Below are 15,934 nucleotides of genomic sequence, written 5' to 3' on the forward strand. Positions count from 1 at the left end.
TTCTTATTTATTTATCCACAGATATTCTCTAACTATTCTACTGGTCTCCTTGGCAAAGCTACCTCATTCAGTGTTGATCATGGCTGCCATAAGGGGAACTCAGTGACAAAGTCAGAGGTCTCTTAGGGACAGGATGACATCATGGTACAAGATGGCACAGTGACAGAATATGCCCGTCCTTCATCTCTGGCAATTGACATCTGAATAGAGATGATTAGTGCAGCTATTTCCTCATTATCTTCAGTGGACATGAAATCCAACCACAAGTGCAGAGATCTTGCACCTGGCAGGCTTGGCTCATGAAGAAGGCAGTGCTTGAGTGAGCAGAAGGTCAGGGCCGATCAGTGAAAACAGAGCTAATGTGCACCGAAGATCCCTCACAGCCTTGTCAAGTCTCTTTTAAAAAGACTATTTATTAGTCCCTTGCTTTCATAACCATAGATGTTTTCAGATCTACTGAAAATAGCTGACAAAGATTCCTCCATGGTGATGAGAAACCAAGGCTGGTTACCAGAAAGAATGGAACAGAGCAACACCACTGTATCATGTCTTCAAACCGTCTGAAAACCCTCCTAATGATTGCTGAAGCAATGGGTTAAGTCCTATAGTATTTCTGCTAGTGGGCAGAGGAATGCATGGGTAACAATGAGATCTTAGGGGATCTTAATGAGGTCTTACAGGCAGTGAACTGAGGTGTTTCTGAATGAATTTGGAAAGAAGGCTTCAGAGCAGTACTTTCCTCTTTTTATAGCCAAGTATTTTTATTCAGTGAGATTGAGACAAAGAAGGCCTTGGGATAAAAAAAAAAAAAAGAAGAAGTGTAACAATGTAATGGATCTTGGGTATTATAATTTCATCTAAAATAACTCAGTGGCAATTTTTGCTAATACACAATCCCCCCAAAAAACCAAATAAGACCACTTTTCTCTCGGATGCTGGGGTTTGGAAGCTGATTCAGATTTTACATGGATGCAAATATGAAGGGATGCTGTTAAGACTATTCCACTGCTGCACAGCTGAGTTGATGGATATCAAAATTTGGACTAATGACTTCAGCTTGAAGCTTTTCTTGTTACTAAGGACAGCAGGATTTGACTTTAAATCAGGATTTTTACCCCTAATAATGTCAAAAGAGATTGCAATTTTTTCTCTAGTTAAGTACATTTGTTGAATATCTGGGGTTAGCTTATTATATGAAAAGATTCCAGGCTTGTGTTTTCAAATTCAAATATTGATAAAATGAGTATCAAAGTGTTATTCTACAGTATTATAAACCTAGGTAAAATAATTTTTGGCCAGAATGAAGAAAAAGGCTATGATATTAATTCCTAATACAAATTAAACTGAAGAGGCTATCTGCCTTGTTCTGTATGAGAGAACTATATAATGGTGCTCTAAATTCCTTAAAATTGCAGTATTCTGAAAGGCTTTCCGACTGTGAGAAAACATTTAGTCCTGATGCATACACTATTCTTTTCAGGGGATCAGGTCCTTGGTGACCAATTTTGCTTATTTACACTCTCATATATTGTTTAGCTTTAATGCATTGCATATTTAAAGAAGAATCAGGAATTCAGTCCAGTCTTCCTTAAATTCTTGCTAGACTTTATATTAATTTAATCCTTTATTTCTCCAGCTACCTAATACAAAGGATGATTTCACTGTTATTAAAGAGCACTTCTTTTCCTGTTTTCATATTCTTCTAACTTGTTGTTATTCTTCTCATTGAAATTTCCTTTCTAGTCATAATGAACACTCAGAGCATTTCATTGAGAAAAACGGGCAGTTAAAGCATTCTCCCTTTCCCTAATCAAGACTCTGTCATTATTATCACTGAAAGCCAGAGAAACAAGTGAAGAATGACAGAGTTACATGAAAGAGAAAAAGGACACTGCCAAAGTGATTCGGTGGTCACAGTCATTTACAATAACACTCTGGATGCTGGTATGGCAATCTAATTGCACACTAAAGCCTGTTGTGTAAACTCAGTTACTAGTTGCATTTCACAATGCTGATGCTTCAGTCACAATTGAAGCGAATACGAACAGAAATTTTGAAAGTCTTTGATTGCTATTGTGGAAAAACTCATACCACTCATCAGTATGTCAATTTTCAATTTAATTTGACTTTTTTGAAACAGAAAGACACAGTGATTCAATTCTAGAAGAAGAAGTGTCCTTGAAAAAAATCATGTTTTGCAAATGAAGAAAATAAAACAAAAGTAGGATAAACTTTTATTGTATCACTTTTGACAGTATCCTCTTATAGGAAAGACTAAATAAATTCTAAAGGCAAAATTCTCTCCTCATTCACAATATAATAGCTCCAGAATATACCTACCACCTTTCATACTATTTTCTATCAAATTAGATCTGCAATATCACAAAGGCTGATTCATCTTTTGGACTCAGATAAGTTACTTCCAGGAAACAGGCATGATGAGAGTAAGACAGAAAGCTCCAAACACTCTCTGAATTAAGAATATTTTCAGTAGACACACTTGGTTTCTTCCCATCCCACAGATTTCTTATCCTGACATCTGTATTTCACATAAATGGAGAAGAAAAGAACAGGACATGGAAATTTTATCTGAAGACTAAATTAAAATCCTCCTGCAGTAACCTGCGTGAGGAGCAGAATGATGGGGAAGAAGAAAGGCTGGGACTGGTGCAATGCAAAAGCATTAAGTGACAGCCCCCAAAAAAAGTCAAGAGGTCTTCCATCAGGAGGTATGCTCTTCACATGATCCCACCCTCTGGTGGCACTCTCTCCCTAGCTATTTCACTTGAATCATGTTGTTTCAATATGTGTTGAAATGGTTCATACTGTTTCACTGTTATTACTGTTATTATTTTACCTATCCACACTTGTCTCTGCCAGTCTGTTATTCATAATTGCTAGAGCTCCAACCCCACCAGAGAATCCATTTTGCTTTGAATTAGAGCTCATTTGCCTTGGATACCCATTAGCAGTTTCTGACAGCTGTTTCTGCATGATGGCCAGTGAGACTTTATTGGAGGCCAGGAAGTCTTTCATGGAGATCATCTCTCCTGACAGACGGCGTCCGTCCGTGTCACTCTCATTGACAACGTCAGTCTCGATGGAGATGTTTCTCCGGCTGCGCACATTTCCTGGCATTACTACATTCCTCCGTGAATGAAATAATCTTCTTTGGCATCTGTGGCAGCACTTGCAGGCCAACTTCTTTAATATCCAGTTTATGGACTGCTTGATGACAATAGAGATCACATTAAATAAGGAATAGATGCAGCATACCCCCATGAGTATGAAGACAAAGTTGCCAAAGCGGTAAAGACCTTGGCTCTCATACCTGATGTTCTGGCTACTGACCAGATCACCAAAACCAATGGTGCTGAAGGCCACAAAGCAGAAGTAAAGTGAGTCAAAGTAACTCCACCCTTCAATCGGTGTGTACATTGCAGAGGCACAGCAGGAAATGATGAGGGATGCTACACATAAAATCAGCATAACATAGTACACGGAGGGCTTCCAGCCCGCCAGGCTGTCCACCTCAGAGGTCCCTGAGCCCCTCCGGCCGTTGTGAGGGAGAACCCCTTTCCTCCTCAGCTGTCTTTCGTGGCAGGACTTCATGACGTAAGCTATGACAGTGATCAAGCGCTCCAGGAACGGTTAAAGAACAAAATGGTCCCTGCACATCCTATAGGCCGTAAAATATCAGAAAAATTTTGCCTCCAACGGTGGCGGGGGTGGTCATCCAAACCTGGGAAGACAAAACAGAACAGTTGAAAAAATAAACCTGTAGGTAACCATGTTAGGACTTTCATCACATGCAAGACTGATGAACTGGTAGCAATCCCTGTGGTACAGCTCAAAACGTGGTTTTTTGAGAAAAAAACATTCTCCCCAGCTGTTACCGACTTGTGCTTGACTATGTCTGAGCTGTAAGGGGAAGGGAAAGCAGGCCAGCATTTCCTCCAGAATCAGAATGAAACAAAAGCAGAATAAAACACACGGGAAGGAAAAGAGTTTAGAGGAGGTCTGAATTTTGGTCTGGTTGCTAGGTCACACTTTCCCTCTTTGTGCTTTGGATCACTTCCAGGCTTTGGGGTTATCACAGCTGCTTTGTTCTCTCTGATGCTGTTCTGCACCATGGATCTGTCCCAGGGGTGGCTCTTGCCTTCCAGAGATCCATCTGCACCCAGCCTTTGGAACACAAGGTGAAATTTCTCTGAGGCTCACTTGACTCCTGCTGTTAGTGCAGGTTGCATATCACCCAGCACTCACCCCTCACTGTAGCCTGACCATGGAAGCCCAGGCTGGGAGCACACACCAGATGATGTAGCCCCTGACAGGATCAACAGCCCCTCATGAGAGTCCCAGTAGGAGTTAAATATGCCCTGCATCTGACCCTGCTGTCTGTCACCCACTGTCAACTCCTTTTTAAATCAGCATTGCTGAAGTTTTTCTATTTCTCTCTGTCCCACTCCACAGTTCAAGTCTGCACATGGATCTTATCAAAAGTCCTCTCTGGTCTGATTCCCTGTTATGGGATTTCTCAGGCCAGAGGTGCTTCAGTCTAGTCTCAAATATTTCCCATCCTAAAGCCTGAAAATAGTAATTTTGTTTTGGTTAAAGCTGTTGATAAGACAATCTTGCTTTAATAAGATATTACTAAAGAATAAAAAGATGTCCAGAACATCGTTGAGAAAATTGGAGTAACACTCATGACAAAACTTTGCTGTTGTTTTATTAGGATTATTAAATGATTACATAACTGACCAACTGAGCAAAAACAGGTTTTTTTTGAGGAGAGAGAAAAATCACAAGAAACACTGGGGGTTTTTTTCTTACGCTTTGTAACTATGACATGCCAATTATGAAATAAAAATGTTGGGCTCTGAGAAGTAAAGGAAAATGTAGTCAGTATGATACACTTGTACTTCAAAGACAAGACAAGAGCAGTGTGAAAAGACCATGTTTCCAACAGTGCTGAACTGCACCCCTCTTCCCTTCACTGGCAATCTGCTTCCAGCACAGATTCCTCTCTAGCACTGGTCCTGCCTCACACTGTGAAGTGACAGCCCTCACCCTCACCCTTCCAGCTCGACCCCCACTAACAGCTCCAAGTGTGGGCTCTCCAAGGTCACTGCACTTTTGTCTGCATCCACAATCAGACACCAAGTGGTCCTACAGGAGGCTCCAGCCTCCTCCTTAAATTTCTGTGCTAGAGAGAGCTGGACTGCGGCTCTGTGGTGTGCCAAACAACACAAGTGAAAAACCACACAGACAAAACCTTCTTGTGACAAGAACTTTTTCCTGCTGTTGCCTTTGGCACACAAATATTTTCTCTCGCTTTCCACCCTCCTTTTCTGGTCCATGACCTGATCCCCCTATAATTCTAGATTTAATGCTTATTTTCTGTGCAGGCTGGCTTATATGCAAGTCATGACCTCCACCCTGTGGACAGACACATAAAAATCAAGGGACAAGAGGAATCTCTCAGCAGCTGGTGAGATCTGCCCAAAGCAGCTGTGGGGAGGAAGTGAGGGGCTGCTGTGTCTCTGGGCCGCTACGTCCCTTGAAGAAAGAGAAGCAGCTGCAGGCTGGGCAGAGATGGAAAGGTGGGGAGTCCCTGGCCCAGGGTGAACAGCATTAGGGACTGGCAGCCATCTCCCACAGCATAAAGCAAATTCTATTGGGAAGAGAAATGCAGTTAAGGCTCACACTCCCAGGGTGATTTTATGCCTTGCGTTGCTTCCCACAGATCCCTCTCAGGATCCCACCCACTGGCATCATGGCCAGAGCCTGAAGTCCTCAGGCTCGTTTTTTTAGTTGACTGGATTTTGTTGCTAGGTCTGTTCTGTAACCCACTAGCAAAGGCTTTACAAAGGTGCTCAATAGGCATTCCAGGGAATTAATGGTGAACCATGAGTAAATGACTTAGTGAGCAATTAGGGCACCATGTGACTCATAGAGCACAACAGCGACAGAGCAAGAAGTTACACTGCAGACTGGGAAGCAAATACGGAATGAAATGATGAAATCATATAAAAGAGGAAGTAAAAGCAGTGGCTGACACTTGGAGAGTAATTTGAGAATACAAAATTGCTTCTTGTGATGAAGAAAAAAACAGGACACAACTGCAGGAAAAAAAAGGCAGATGATTTATGTTTATGAAGAGAATGCTGATTAAGTTTAGTGAAGATTATTTTACAAGTTGGGTGACATTTCTTGAAAGCACTGTTTCAAGTAGCAATTGAGATTATAGTTAATCAAGTGGAAATCAGATCATTCTGAGTTGGGAAAATAGAATGTTTTTAAGGTACTAAAAGGTGTTTCAATCAATTTGTTAGACATGTCTGCAGATACAGCATTGGATTATCACCACTGATACAAATGCATGACAAATCCTAGCTTCACAGCCCAGCAATGAAGGCAGCATTCTTAGTAAAAATTTCAGGATCCTATTTTGAAATCAGTATAATACTGATTTGCCTGTGTCCCATGATCCATTGACTACTATAAACTAGTGTGATCTTTCCTAATATTCAGCTGAACTGGTCAAGAACATTCCTTATAACTTCAATTTTCCTCCAAATATTGTGGGTTTGTTTTTTTTTTTGATTAATATTCTTATTAGTTCTGAATTTCTCTGTAGCAGATGTACTTTTTCAGAGGTTGGAGGAAATTTAAACTCCAAGTAGAGTCAGTAAAAGTTTTCTACACACTGCACATCTCCTATGGGAAAAAAAAAATTTAGGTTTTGTTTTGGCAGCAAAATTTCTATTATGAAGTCTGTTACTGCAAAGCACTCTAAAATTCACCTGTGTGTTTCGGTTATATTGTGTAGATATTCCAAAAGGATACAGTTATGTAAAAAAACAACTAAAAAGTGAAATCACATTGACAGCATAATATAATCATGCTTCATTTTTTCTTGAAGTAAGTACTGGGTATTAACGGAAAAAAGCAAGCAGCTGCAGTTCTTATCAATAGGCAGTTTGATAAGAAGGACTGAGGTCCAACAGGAAGTTCTCCTAAAGCAGAATCATCCAACAGACAGCAAACAGTGAATAACATCAAACAAATATTAATCTCAATCTAACAGTAAAAAGATTATCTTGAAATCTAACAAGAGGAAACAGGCATCGACTGCTTATTCCAGGCCAATATTAGGTCATTTCATCTCTTCTGTTGTGAACTGCTCCAGTGCTACCAACTTCTGTAAGTGTTTCTCCTGGATCATTACCCACACTCATCTCCCTCTGCCTGGTGACACATGGGTTGGCATTTTATGTTTTAATTCTGGATGTCCTGACATTCACAGGTTACATTAATTAAGACTTCAGTTTACATTTCCAGGTGCACCTGGTGCCATGAAAAAGAATGAGAAATAGTTCATCAGTCCTAATGCCTCATGAATGAAGCCTGGGGTGCCCCATATAGCGTGTGTGTAGGGAGACTGGGACAGACATATTGATTTCACAGTTAATTTTAGATTGGGTCTTCCTATTGTTCTGCAAAACATCTCTCTTTTCTGAGAGGTCTCATTTCCTTTTTGAATGTGTGCAGTTCACTCTTCCTGCCCTTCCCACAAAGAGGAAGTAGGTAGAAAGAGGGGGCAACACTATAGCAACAGTGATGAGTCATTGTGATGTTAGAAATATAGATATTAACACAAAACAGCGTTCCAGTTTAGCCTACAGTCAGAGCTCTTTGTGATGTTGTGTCTGTATTCCTAATGTATTTTAGGTTTATTTCTTTTTCTCTGTCAGTTCTGTTTAGACACTCACTGGGGAAATGATGAATTTTCAGTGAAATAAACACTGGATAATAATTGAAGTTCATGATAGGTGTGAATCAAGCTAAATAGGACAAACAATTTCAACCACAATGAAAAAAATCAAGAAAATAGTAATTAGTAAAGAGAAATAGAGGAAGTCTTAGATACCTGCAGAGATGACCCTTCTTTTCTCAAACACATTCTGTACTGAACTATCTACATAAGGATGTTTTGTGCTTCTAAAAGAGACAGAAGAAACAACTCTAACAGAAGCTGTATTTCAAAGACTTCATTGAGAAAATGTCCTGTACTTTGCACTTTTCCAACACTGTGCAGACACCAATAATTTGGCAAAATTCACTTCTGCCCTGATAACCTACTCTGGTGCTCTCTGAGCAGGATAAGTAGTCCTAATAAAACTACTTCTGCTGGAGTAATTCTTACCTGTAGGGACTCTTGTAGGAACAGCTAAAGGACTCTCAAATCTTGTAACATCACTGCAAGCTTGTAAAATTGTCCTGTTCCAGAAAGGAAGGAGGACATTAAGTCCTTCTTTCCAGAAAGAGAAGAAAAAGACTAATTTCTTCCACTGTATGAGAGGAGATGTCCATGGAAGCAGGCACGGGGCTGTCACAGCTACCTGACAGCAACAAACCTGCACTTAGGTCCAATTTCTGATATGAAGAAATAGAAACATACACCCACACACACATGCACGCAGACACCTCTGATTTCCCATCAGTGGAAGAGCAGTATCTGAACTGGCTGGTTAGACATACATCCATGCATGTTGCCTAAAACATTAATTTCAACATCTTGATCTTCTCTCTTATGAGGAAGGGAGAATGAGCTAGCCATGAAGCTTTCTTTTAATGAAACAATTATTTGACAGAAGAATATTTCACCGGGACAGCCTGGGGTGTGGCATCATTTATTTAATTGCCAATGCTATTTTCTTGTGTGGATGGCTGTGTGGTGGGGAAAGGCTCAGCCTGCCCAGGGAGGCAGAGATACATGGCTATAACAACATTCCTGTGTGCTCTATGCTCTTCTGTTTCCAGATTTGTCTGCCCAAGCAACCTCTGCACCTCCTGCACTCCAGAGCCGTAAAACCTGGAAAAATGTCTCCAGGGCTATTTGAGCTGAGTCATAACTGCAGACAGACTGCTATGATGAGTGCTCAGCTGCTTGGTGACCTGGGACCTGCCCTGAGTGCTACTGCTGTACCTGCTATGTCATGCACAGGCAGGCTGAGAGAGATGTAACCTTCTGCAGACCTCCTGACAGGGTTCAGTCCCTTCCAAAGGGACAAACACTGATGCTGGAACTCATGGTGTAAGATGTCTTGATGAAAAAATATATATATGAGATTTTTTCCTTCTCTAACTTGTTTGGAGACTTGTCACACGTGACAGACAGCCCTCTTGACACTGTTTCAATGAGGCTGAAGAGCTGGTTGGAGATAATACTTTGAGGACTACATGGATGCTGTGCTCTGTCTGTGCCACCATGGGGACAGAAGACTTGTGTAAGAGACTGGGCATAACATTTGTTGCCCTCTGAGAAAAGGCTTCTGTAAATGCAACCCTGTAACACAGATGTAGCTTAGTGTCACACCAAGTGTGTGAATGGGACTTCAAGGTTAGAAATGCCAAAACCTTGGGCTTTCACTGATTTGTTCTGGAAGGCATAAGAAAAACTCGTTTTGTGTTAGTGTGTGAGGCAGCGTCTCTGTTTAATACAAAAAAGTTCAGCTCACTGAGAGCCACTGTTAAACTCTGCCTGGAGAGCTGGATGCGTTTTACTACCCTTCTCTCATTTCACATATAGAAACTGCATGTTCTGCCTTCAGCAGAAACCTACCTTAAGAAAAGCTTCCAATGTTAAGGAATCTAAAAGACATAAGAAGAAGGAATACTAAAGGGACAACATTAAATGAACAATGTCATCAAAAAATCAGTTTTAATAGACACCTTGAGGGGTCTGTTGACACCTCTGTTATCATGTCTATGTAGTCCTTAAAGAATACATGACTGTAATTTTCATTATTGCAAGATTTTCACAAAAGATAATTTATGGAAACCTTGCCATTCTGTTTTATATAATTAAGGTTATATTTTTAATTTAAGGTTCACTCCAGGTCTTCTGTAAGAAACGTACACAGCCTTGTTACAGCTGCTGTGTGATCATAAATTCAATGTATAAATGCTTTATGCCTACCTTCAGGTTTCTGTTTATAATTTTTATGTAGTTTTTGATGCTGGAGGTGCTAGGTCTAGTGCCTTTCCATCATCCCTAGATAGATTTGTACCTGTGTACAGCTTTTGTGTTACTATAGGGATAGAACAGGGCTCAGTTCTGAAATACCTTATTACTATTTTCAAACTTTGTAACTTGTTGAACAGTCATTTAAAGGTTTTTATTTAGCCTTAAAACATATAAACATTTATCTAATTTAATAACATGTATTAAATTAATATTTGTATTTAATATTCAATCACATTTTTGTTTTAATATGATGTATGAAAAGGCACTTGTGCCTGTATGTGCCTGGCCCCAAGACAACCTGAAATCCTTGCTCAAATGTACTCAACAGCTTCTGCCTTGGTATGGGTACAGTAATACTGACAAGTGTTAGTTCTGTGGACAAGATTCGCATATATATATGCAAAACGGAAAAATATACAAAATTACATCTGAGTCAGATATATATACATACATAGAAACCGTTTTTTTTGTTGAATATAAACATTTCTTTTCTATTGAATAGTCTGCCTTACTAACAAATAGCAGTAACTTCAAGCCATAATTCACCTTGGCAGGATAATAGTTTATCTGAATTGTGAATGTAATGAACACTGTTTCAAGGGTTTGTTTGCAGTCATTCAGTCTGTGTAAACATGATAACCCCAACTACCACGGAATAGGAGCATAATGCTGTGGGTTCATTAAGCTATGGGTATGCCTACTCTAAAATTTTCCTTTTTAAATCACACAAAGCTGCCCATATTTCAAGAATTTTCAAAGGTTAGTTTAAATTTTCTTACTATTACTTTTATTGTTGGCATGTACAGCTTTTCTCTGGAGTAAATCTTTAGCATGTCTTCTCATTTAGGGGTAAAACTATGGGAACTAAGGCAGGCTTTTTGGCTCCCCTCAGGGGAAAAAACCAAGTGGTGCCTACTTGAATCCTCTTGGTGACCTGAGCTTGGGGACATACTGTTAGTGGAGGCGATTTTGTAAAATTAAAGCTCTTCTCTGGCTTTAAATACCAACAATTTTAAGCAACAATGTCACTTGTGATTCAACTAAAGTAAAAATATTTCAGCTGTGAGTATTAAAAAAGTAAAGAAAATAAAAAAGTCTGCAGTATTACAGGCTGTAAGGAAGCTGGACACAGATAAGAACTTATTTTTGGTAAGCTGAAAAAACAGTGTATGTGCAGGTGTGTTTGTGTGTGATTACATTTTCCTAACCAATTTCAAGCCTTATCTTGATGTCAGAGAGGAAGTTTGGTAGCCACCGCTACCAGAACCACCACGTGCCAAAGACTTCAGCATCGCTACCTCCCAGGAAACAAAAACCTCACCCAGAAAATTAGGTTGGCCTGATGCTTGCATACATCAAACTAAAAGACAGATCAAAGGAACATAGCATAAAAGACAGTACAGATACTGCTTTAGTTTCTCTGAGACTGACAGAGAGCCCCAAATAACTAAGAATAAAGGAAAAAAAATCATAGTACCCATGCAGGTGCTTCAGGGCCTACAAATATAAAGCAAAGCCCATGAGCTCACACCATATAGGAAAGGCTGTTGGTATTGTGTGTAGTAAGGATTTTTAAATATTCCATATAAAAGCAGAAGCAGATATTAATATTGTAATTAAAATTTTAAAAACTGGCAGAGGATGACAGACAACATTATCAGAGATTTCAGTGAATATTCATCACTGGAGAGCTGGTGATGGAGAAATGACAAATCTGAGAGTGGTTGCAATGAGCATATGATGATAAACTTCAACTTTGGTTTTATTAACTCTGAATTCCTTATCCATTAATCTGTGTCTCAAAAGCTAGGACTTATGAAGGGGGCAAAGGCTATTTCTCACTTTTTTGACACTTTGAAAGCAAAAAACTTATTCTGGGGTGGGGGGTGATAGATGGACACTTGGGGAAAAAATCTGAGTTTGTCAAGTAATCATAGAATTACAGAATGGTCTGGGTTGGAAGGGGCCTTCAAAGATCATCTCATCCAATCTCCCTGTTATGGGCAGGGACATCTTCTGCTAGATCAGGTTGCTCAACCTGAATAATGTCAGGCTTCTCCAAAGACTATACCACCTACAAAAAAAGCATTTTTGGCACCAGGTACAAAAATGTCAAGACAAACTTAAGATACCATAACGAAGAAAAAATCAAAGAAATGTAACAACAGTAGAAAGCACAGTGAATTTTGGCTCAGAGAAAAGAGTAAGTCATTGCTGAAACCTTGTGCTGGCTTCTATCCACACAACAGCAAGGCGTGTACCTTCATTTTTGAAATGTCTGGCATTTTCAAAACATAAAAGCACTTGCTAAGTCCCTGGCTCATGGACGTCCTAAATGTAATGCATATATCCCTTCCTGTGAACGCAGAGACGCTCTTTTAGTGACAGCTCTAGTGGTAAATGTCTGTAAGACAAACATAAGTTCAGTGACCAAGTCTACTCACATGATTTTAATGGGTCCAAACATTTATGTAAAACGGGACCTACATGTAAAGTATGACAGGGAGGTTCAACACTGTGCTACTCCAAATCCTCCTAAGCAACTCTGGTTTGCTGTCAAAGTGTTGTGCCATTGCAAATGTAAAAACACCCACAACACAATACCTATTTCAAGGGCTGAATCTCTTCTCACCTATCTGGGTGATGATCAGTCCTGCTCTCTGTGCATCAGACATATTCAAGATCTCAGCATTTCCTTACCCACGCAAACAGTTAAACAAGGACAAGACAGGCATGCAGAGGCAGGGAGAACTGAATGAGATTATAGCAAGATGTTAAGGAGTAGTTAAAAGCCACAGAGATAGGCATTTTCTGATATAACTGAACAAGTGATGTAGTAAGGGCATTCCAAAATCAGAGAGTGGCTAAGGTTGGAAGGGACCTCTGGAGACTGGCCAGTCCAGCCCCCTTGCTCAGCAGGGCCTCCTTTGCACCTGGTAGGTGCCCAGTTGGATGGGAATTCATCTAGAGGATAAAAGGCATCTCTGGCTTTCCAGTCAGATATTTATAGATTTGTGGAAATAAAATCATACTTCAGTGATGTCTGGAAACTGAGATGTTCATATATACAAAGATAAAACTGCAGTGAATCCTTTCAGAGGCAAAATTGTGAAACTGTTTCTGAAACACTTACGATTAAAGGTTAAATGGCCCATAGTAGCTTTTGACATCTTTATTTAAAGATCTTTATTAAAATTATTCATTTATTTTAATAAGTCTTTACTTACTTTCTCTCTGCTTTATGAGCTTTTTCTCTGCAAGTGGGTTAACTGAATTAACAGCTTTTGTTTGTGAGCAATTACTGCACTGCTGTTGGAAGTGTCAGCCATTCTAGAGGAGCTCTCCTATCCACCCAGAGGTATCTGCGCTACCTGATCCAAAAAGGGAGATTTCCAACAGAGCTTTTGAGAAGACTTCATCTTCTCTGATGACAATTCCTGAATGGAAATGATAAGGCTGAAAAATACAAGAGTAAAAACTTTGTGGGTGAAATGCCTGGCTGAACTTTGAAGAGGTTACATGAACTCTGGAGGGCAATGTAGCATGCTACTCATTTTCTTGAAGCCTGAAGGTCATGTCCCGGCCTTCATGCTAAGGAACAGGGATTTCAGAAAGGCCCATCTTTTCAAACATTAGTGTTTAGAGAAGGAAACACATTTTAAAAAGCAGAAAGAGAAATTTATCACAAGATTCATCCTAGAGATTTCAGATTATTTTGGAAGATAGCTTTTCCCAGTCTTGTGGAAGCTCTTAAGCCTGGAAGAAGGAAGGTTCAGCAATTGGCAGCTTATGTACAACACTCAGCTTTGCAAATACCTTTTTCACAGATGTGGCATGTTTTACTTGCTACTGTTAATGATGATCAGTTAAATAACTACATTTAATTAAATTTTTTTTTCCTATCTGCTTATGAAAATGGTGAAGCTGAGAAAGCTTCAATAAACTAAATATGTTTATCCAAAACCACAGTAGTATTGTCTATTTAATTCACTAAATATTCTTCCAGAGGAAGAAAAAATGCCCAATTTACTCCAAATACAATCTACTTGTAAATTTCAAAACCCTTGAAAAAATGACAAAGTAAAGTCCTGGGTCTTTCTAGAAGTTTTGAAGATGCCACCTGTACTAGTAATAGGTTTAAGGTTTAAGGGCTTCTAACCTCATCATTCACAGCACTGAACAGCACATTTTGCTTTGGAAAAGACACACATAATTAAATAATAGGATTTCTTAGGACTCTAAGTGTTCAGTGGCTAACTGTGTGAAAAGAAATCTGAAAGTTTTGAGGCCGTTTATCAAGTCCTATGTGCACTAAAAGGACTCTGTGCCATCTTTTGTCTCTCTATAATGGCTTCCTAGAAGCCAAGTCCAAAACAGTTTGCCATATATGAAAAGGCAATAGTGCTTTGATACAGCATACCACGTACATGCTGAAAAATAGGTACAAAATCCTGTGCCACAAAGGACTCTTTTCTAAAATAAAAAGCCTGTTAGTGAAGTACTTGAAGAGACTGAGTCTATCAGACTTGTGAAAGAAAGGTTTTTGAACTACACAGAAAAAAATCACCCAGCCAGGAGCTGAACAAATTAATGCTTTCAAAGTCACAGCAACTTCTTTAACAAGTAGAAAAGTAAGTCACATTCTCCAAAGGAGTTTTAAATGAAGAGGAAAAGATTATGCTTTTACGGAGTGTTTTCAAAAAATTCTCAACACGTATGATAAAGAATGATGTAGACAGAGAAAAATTAACCCGGTTTCAGCAGCATAGGCAGACCACAGCTGCCAAACTCCCACAAGTGCAAAATATAGAAAAAAGCCCTCAAAACAAAAACACACCAGACTGTGCTGTGTGTTGTCAGGAGTATAATATGACTTAAATATATATTAACATTAGAATGTTGAATGACCATATTAGCTGGTCCAGTGCAAAAATATTTTTTGAAATAACAAAAGGACCAAAGAACTGGCTAGTAATTATTCCAAAGAACTCGGCTTCATCAAGGCAATTAGAGTTCATGGGGTGCTGATACTTTAATGAAAACTGTTGTTGACCTGGTGATGCCACATTTTGCTGTGTGCTAAATGTTGCTGCCTTCCAGGATCTTTGGGAACATGTGAAAATCTGTATCACACATACTGGATTTGACAAAACTCACCACTGTCCTTTCCTTTCTGGCCTCCTATAAAATGAAAATTGGCTAAAGTACTTTTTGTTCAGTATATTTATAAGTGTGTGTATATATATGTGTATATATATACATATTTTTAAATACATATTTAAATATGTGATTTTAAAGTCTGACTTTGAATAATGTTTTGCTTTTTAAGTGCCACAATGGATGTTTTCTAAGAAATGGTTAAAGAAAATCTAGCAAAAAAAATAAAACCAGCCACCAGCTGTCTTGCAGTCCCAAGAGTGATGTTTTGCTTACCAACATGACAATAGCATTCTTTACCAGATTATGTCTGGGCTTGCTAAAACATGTTTTTCTATAATCTTGACATGTTTTTGGCCTTATGATTTATCTTTTTCAAAATGCACTGCTAATAGTTCTCCTAACAGAAGAACTGGAATGACAAGCTTTAGGTAATTCAAAAGACCACTTCAGAGGTGGGTCTGTGCAAACTTCATGAAGTTCAGCAAGGCCCAGTGCAAGGTCCTGCACACAGGTCAAGGGGATCCCAAGAACAAATACAGGCTCGGCAGAGAATGGATTGAGATTAGCCTGGGGAGAAAGACCTGGTGGTGTTTGTGGATGAAAAGCTCGACATGGCCTGGCAATGCATGCCTGCAGTCCAGAAAGGCAACCAGATCCTGGGCTGCATCAAAAGATGCGTGACCAGCAGATTGAAGGAGGTGCTTTTGCCTCTCTGCTCTTGTGAGACCCCATATGGAGTGC

The 15,934-nt window shown here is 39.5% G+C and overlaps 1 protein-coding gene across 1 annotated transcript in view; it reads right to left on the reverse strand.

Moving 5' to 3' along the window:
- Nucleotides 1-2,843: 2,843 nt before the first annotated feature.
- KCNK13 (potassium two pore domain channel subfamily K member 13) overlaps nucleotides 2,844-15,934 on the reverse strand; it is a 49,257-nt gene continuing 36,166 nt past the window's right edge. Inside the window, 3 exon segments of the mRNA XM_039553151.1 lie at nucleotides 2,844-3,650; nucleotides 3,653-3,685; nucleotides 3,688-3,743. Coding sequence (XP_039409085.1) covers nucleotides 2,854-3,650; nucleotides 3,653-3,685; nucleotides 3,688-3,743 — 886 coding nt within the window. The 3' untranslated portion in view covers nucleotides 2,844-2,853.

This window comes from Corvus cornix, chromosome 5, assembly GCF_000738735.6.
Source record: "Corvus cornix cornix isolate S_Up_H32 chromosome 5, ASM73873v5, whole genome shotgun sequence".
NCBI classification, from domain to species: domain Eukaryota; kingdom Metazoa; phylum Chordata; class Aves; order Passeriformes; family Corvidae; genus Corvus; species Corvus cornix.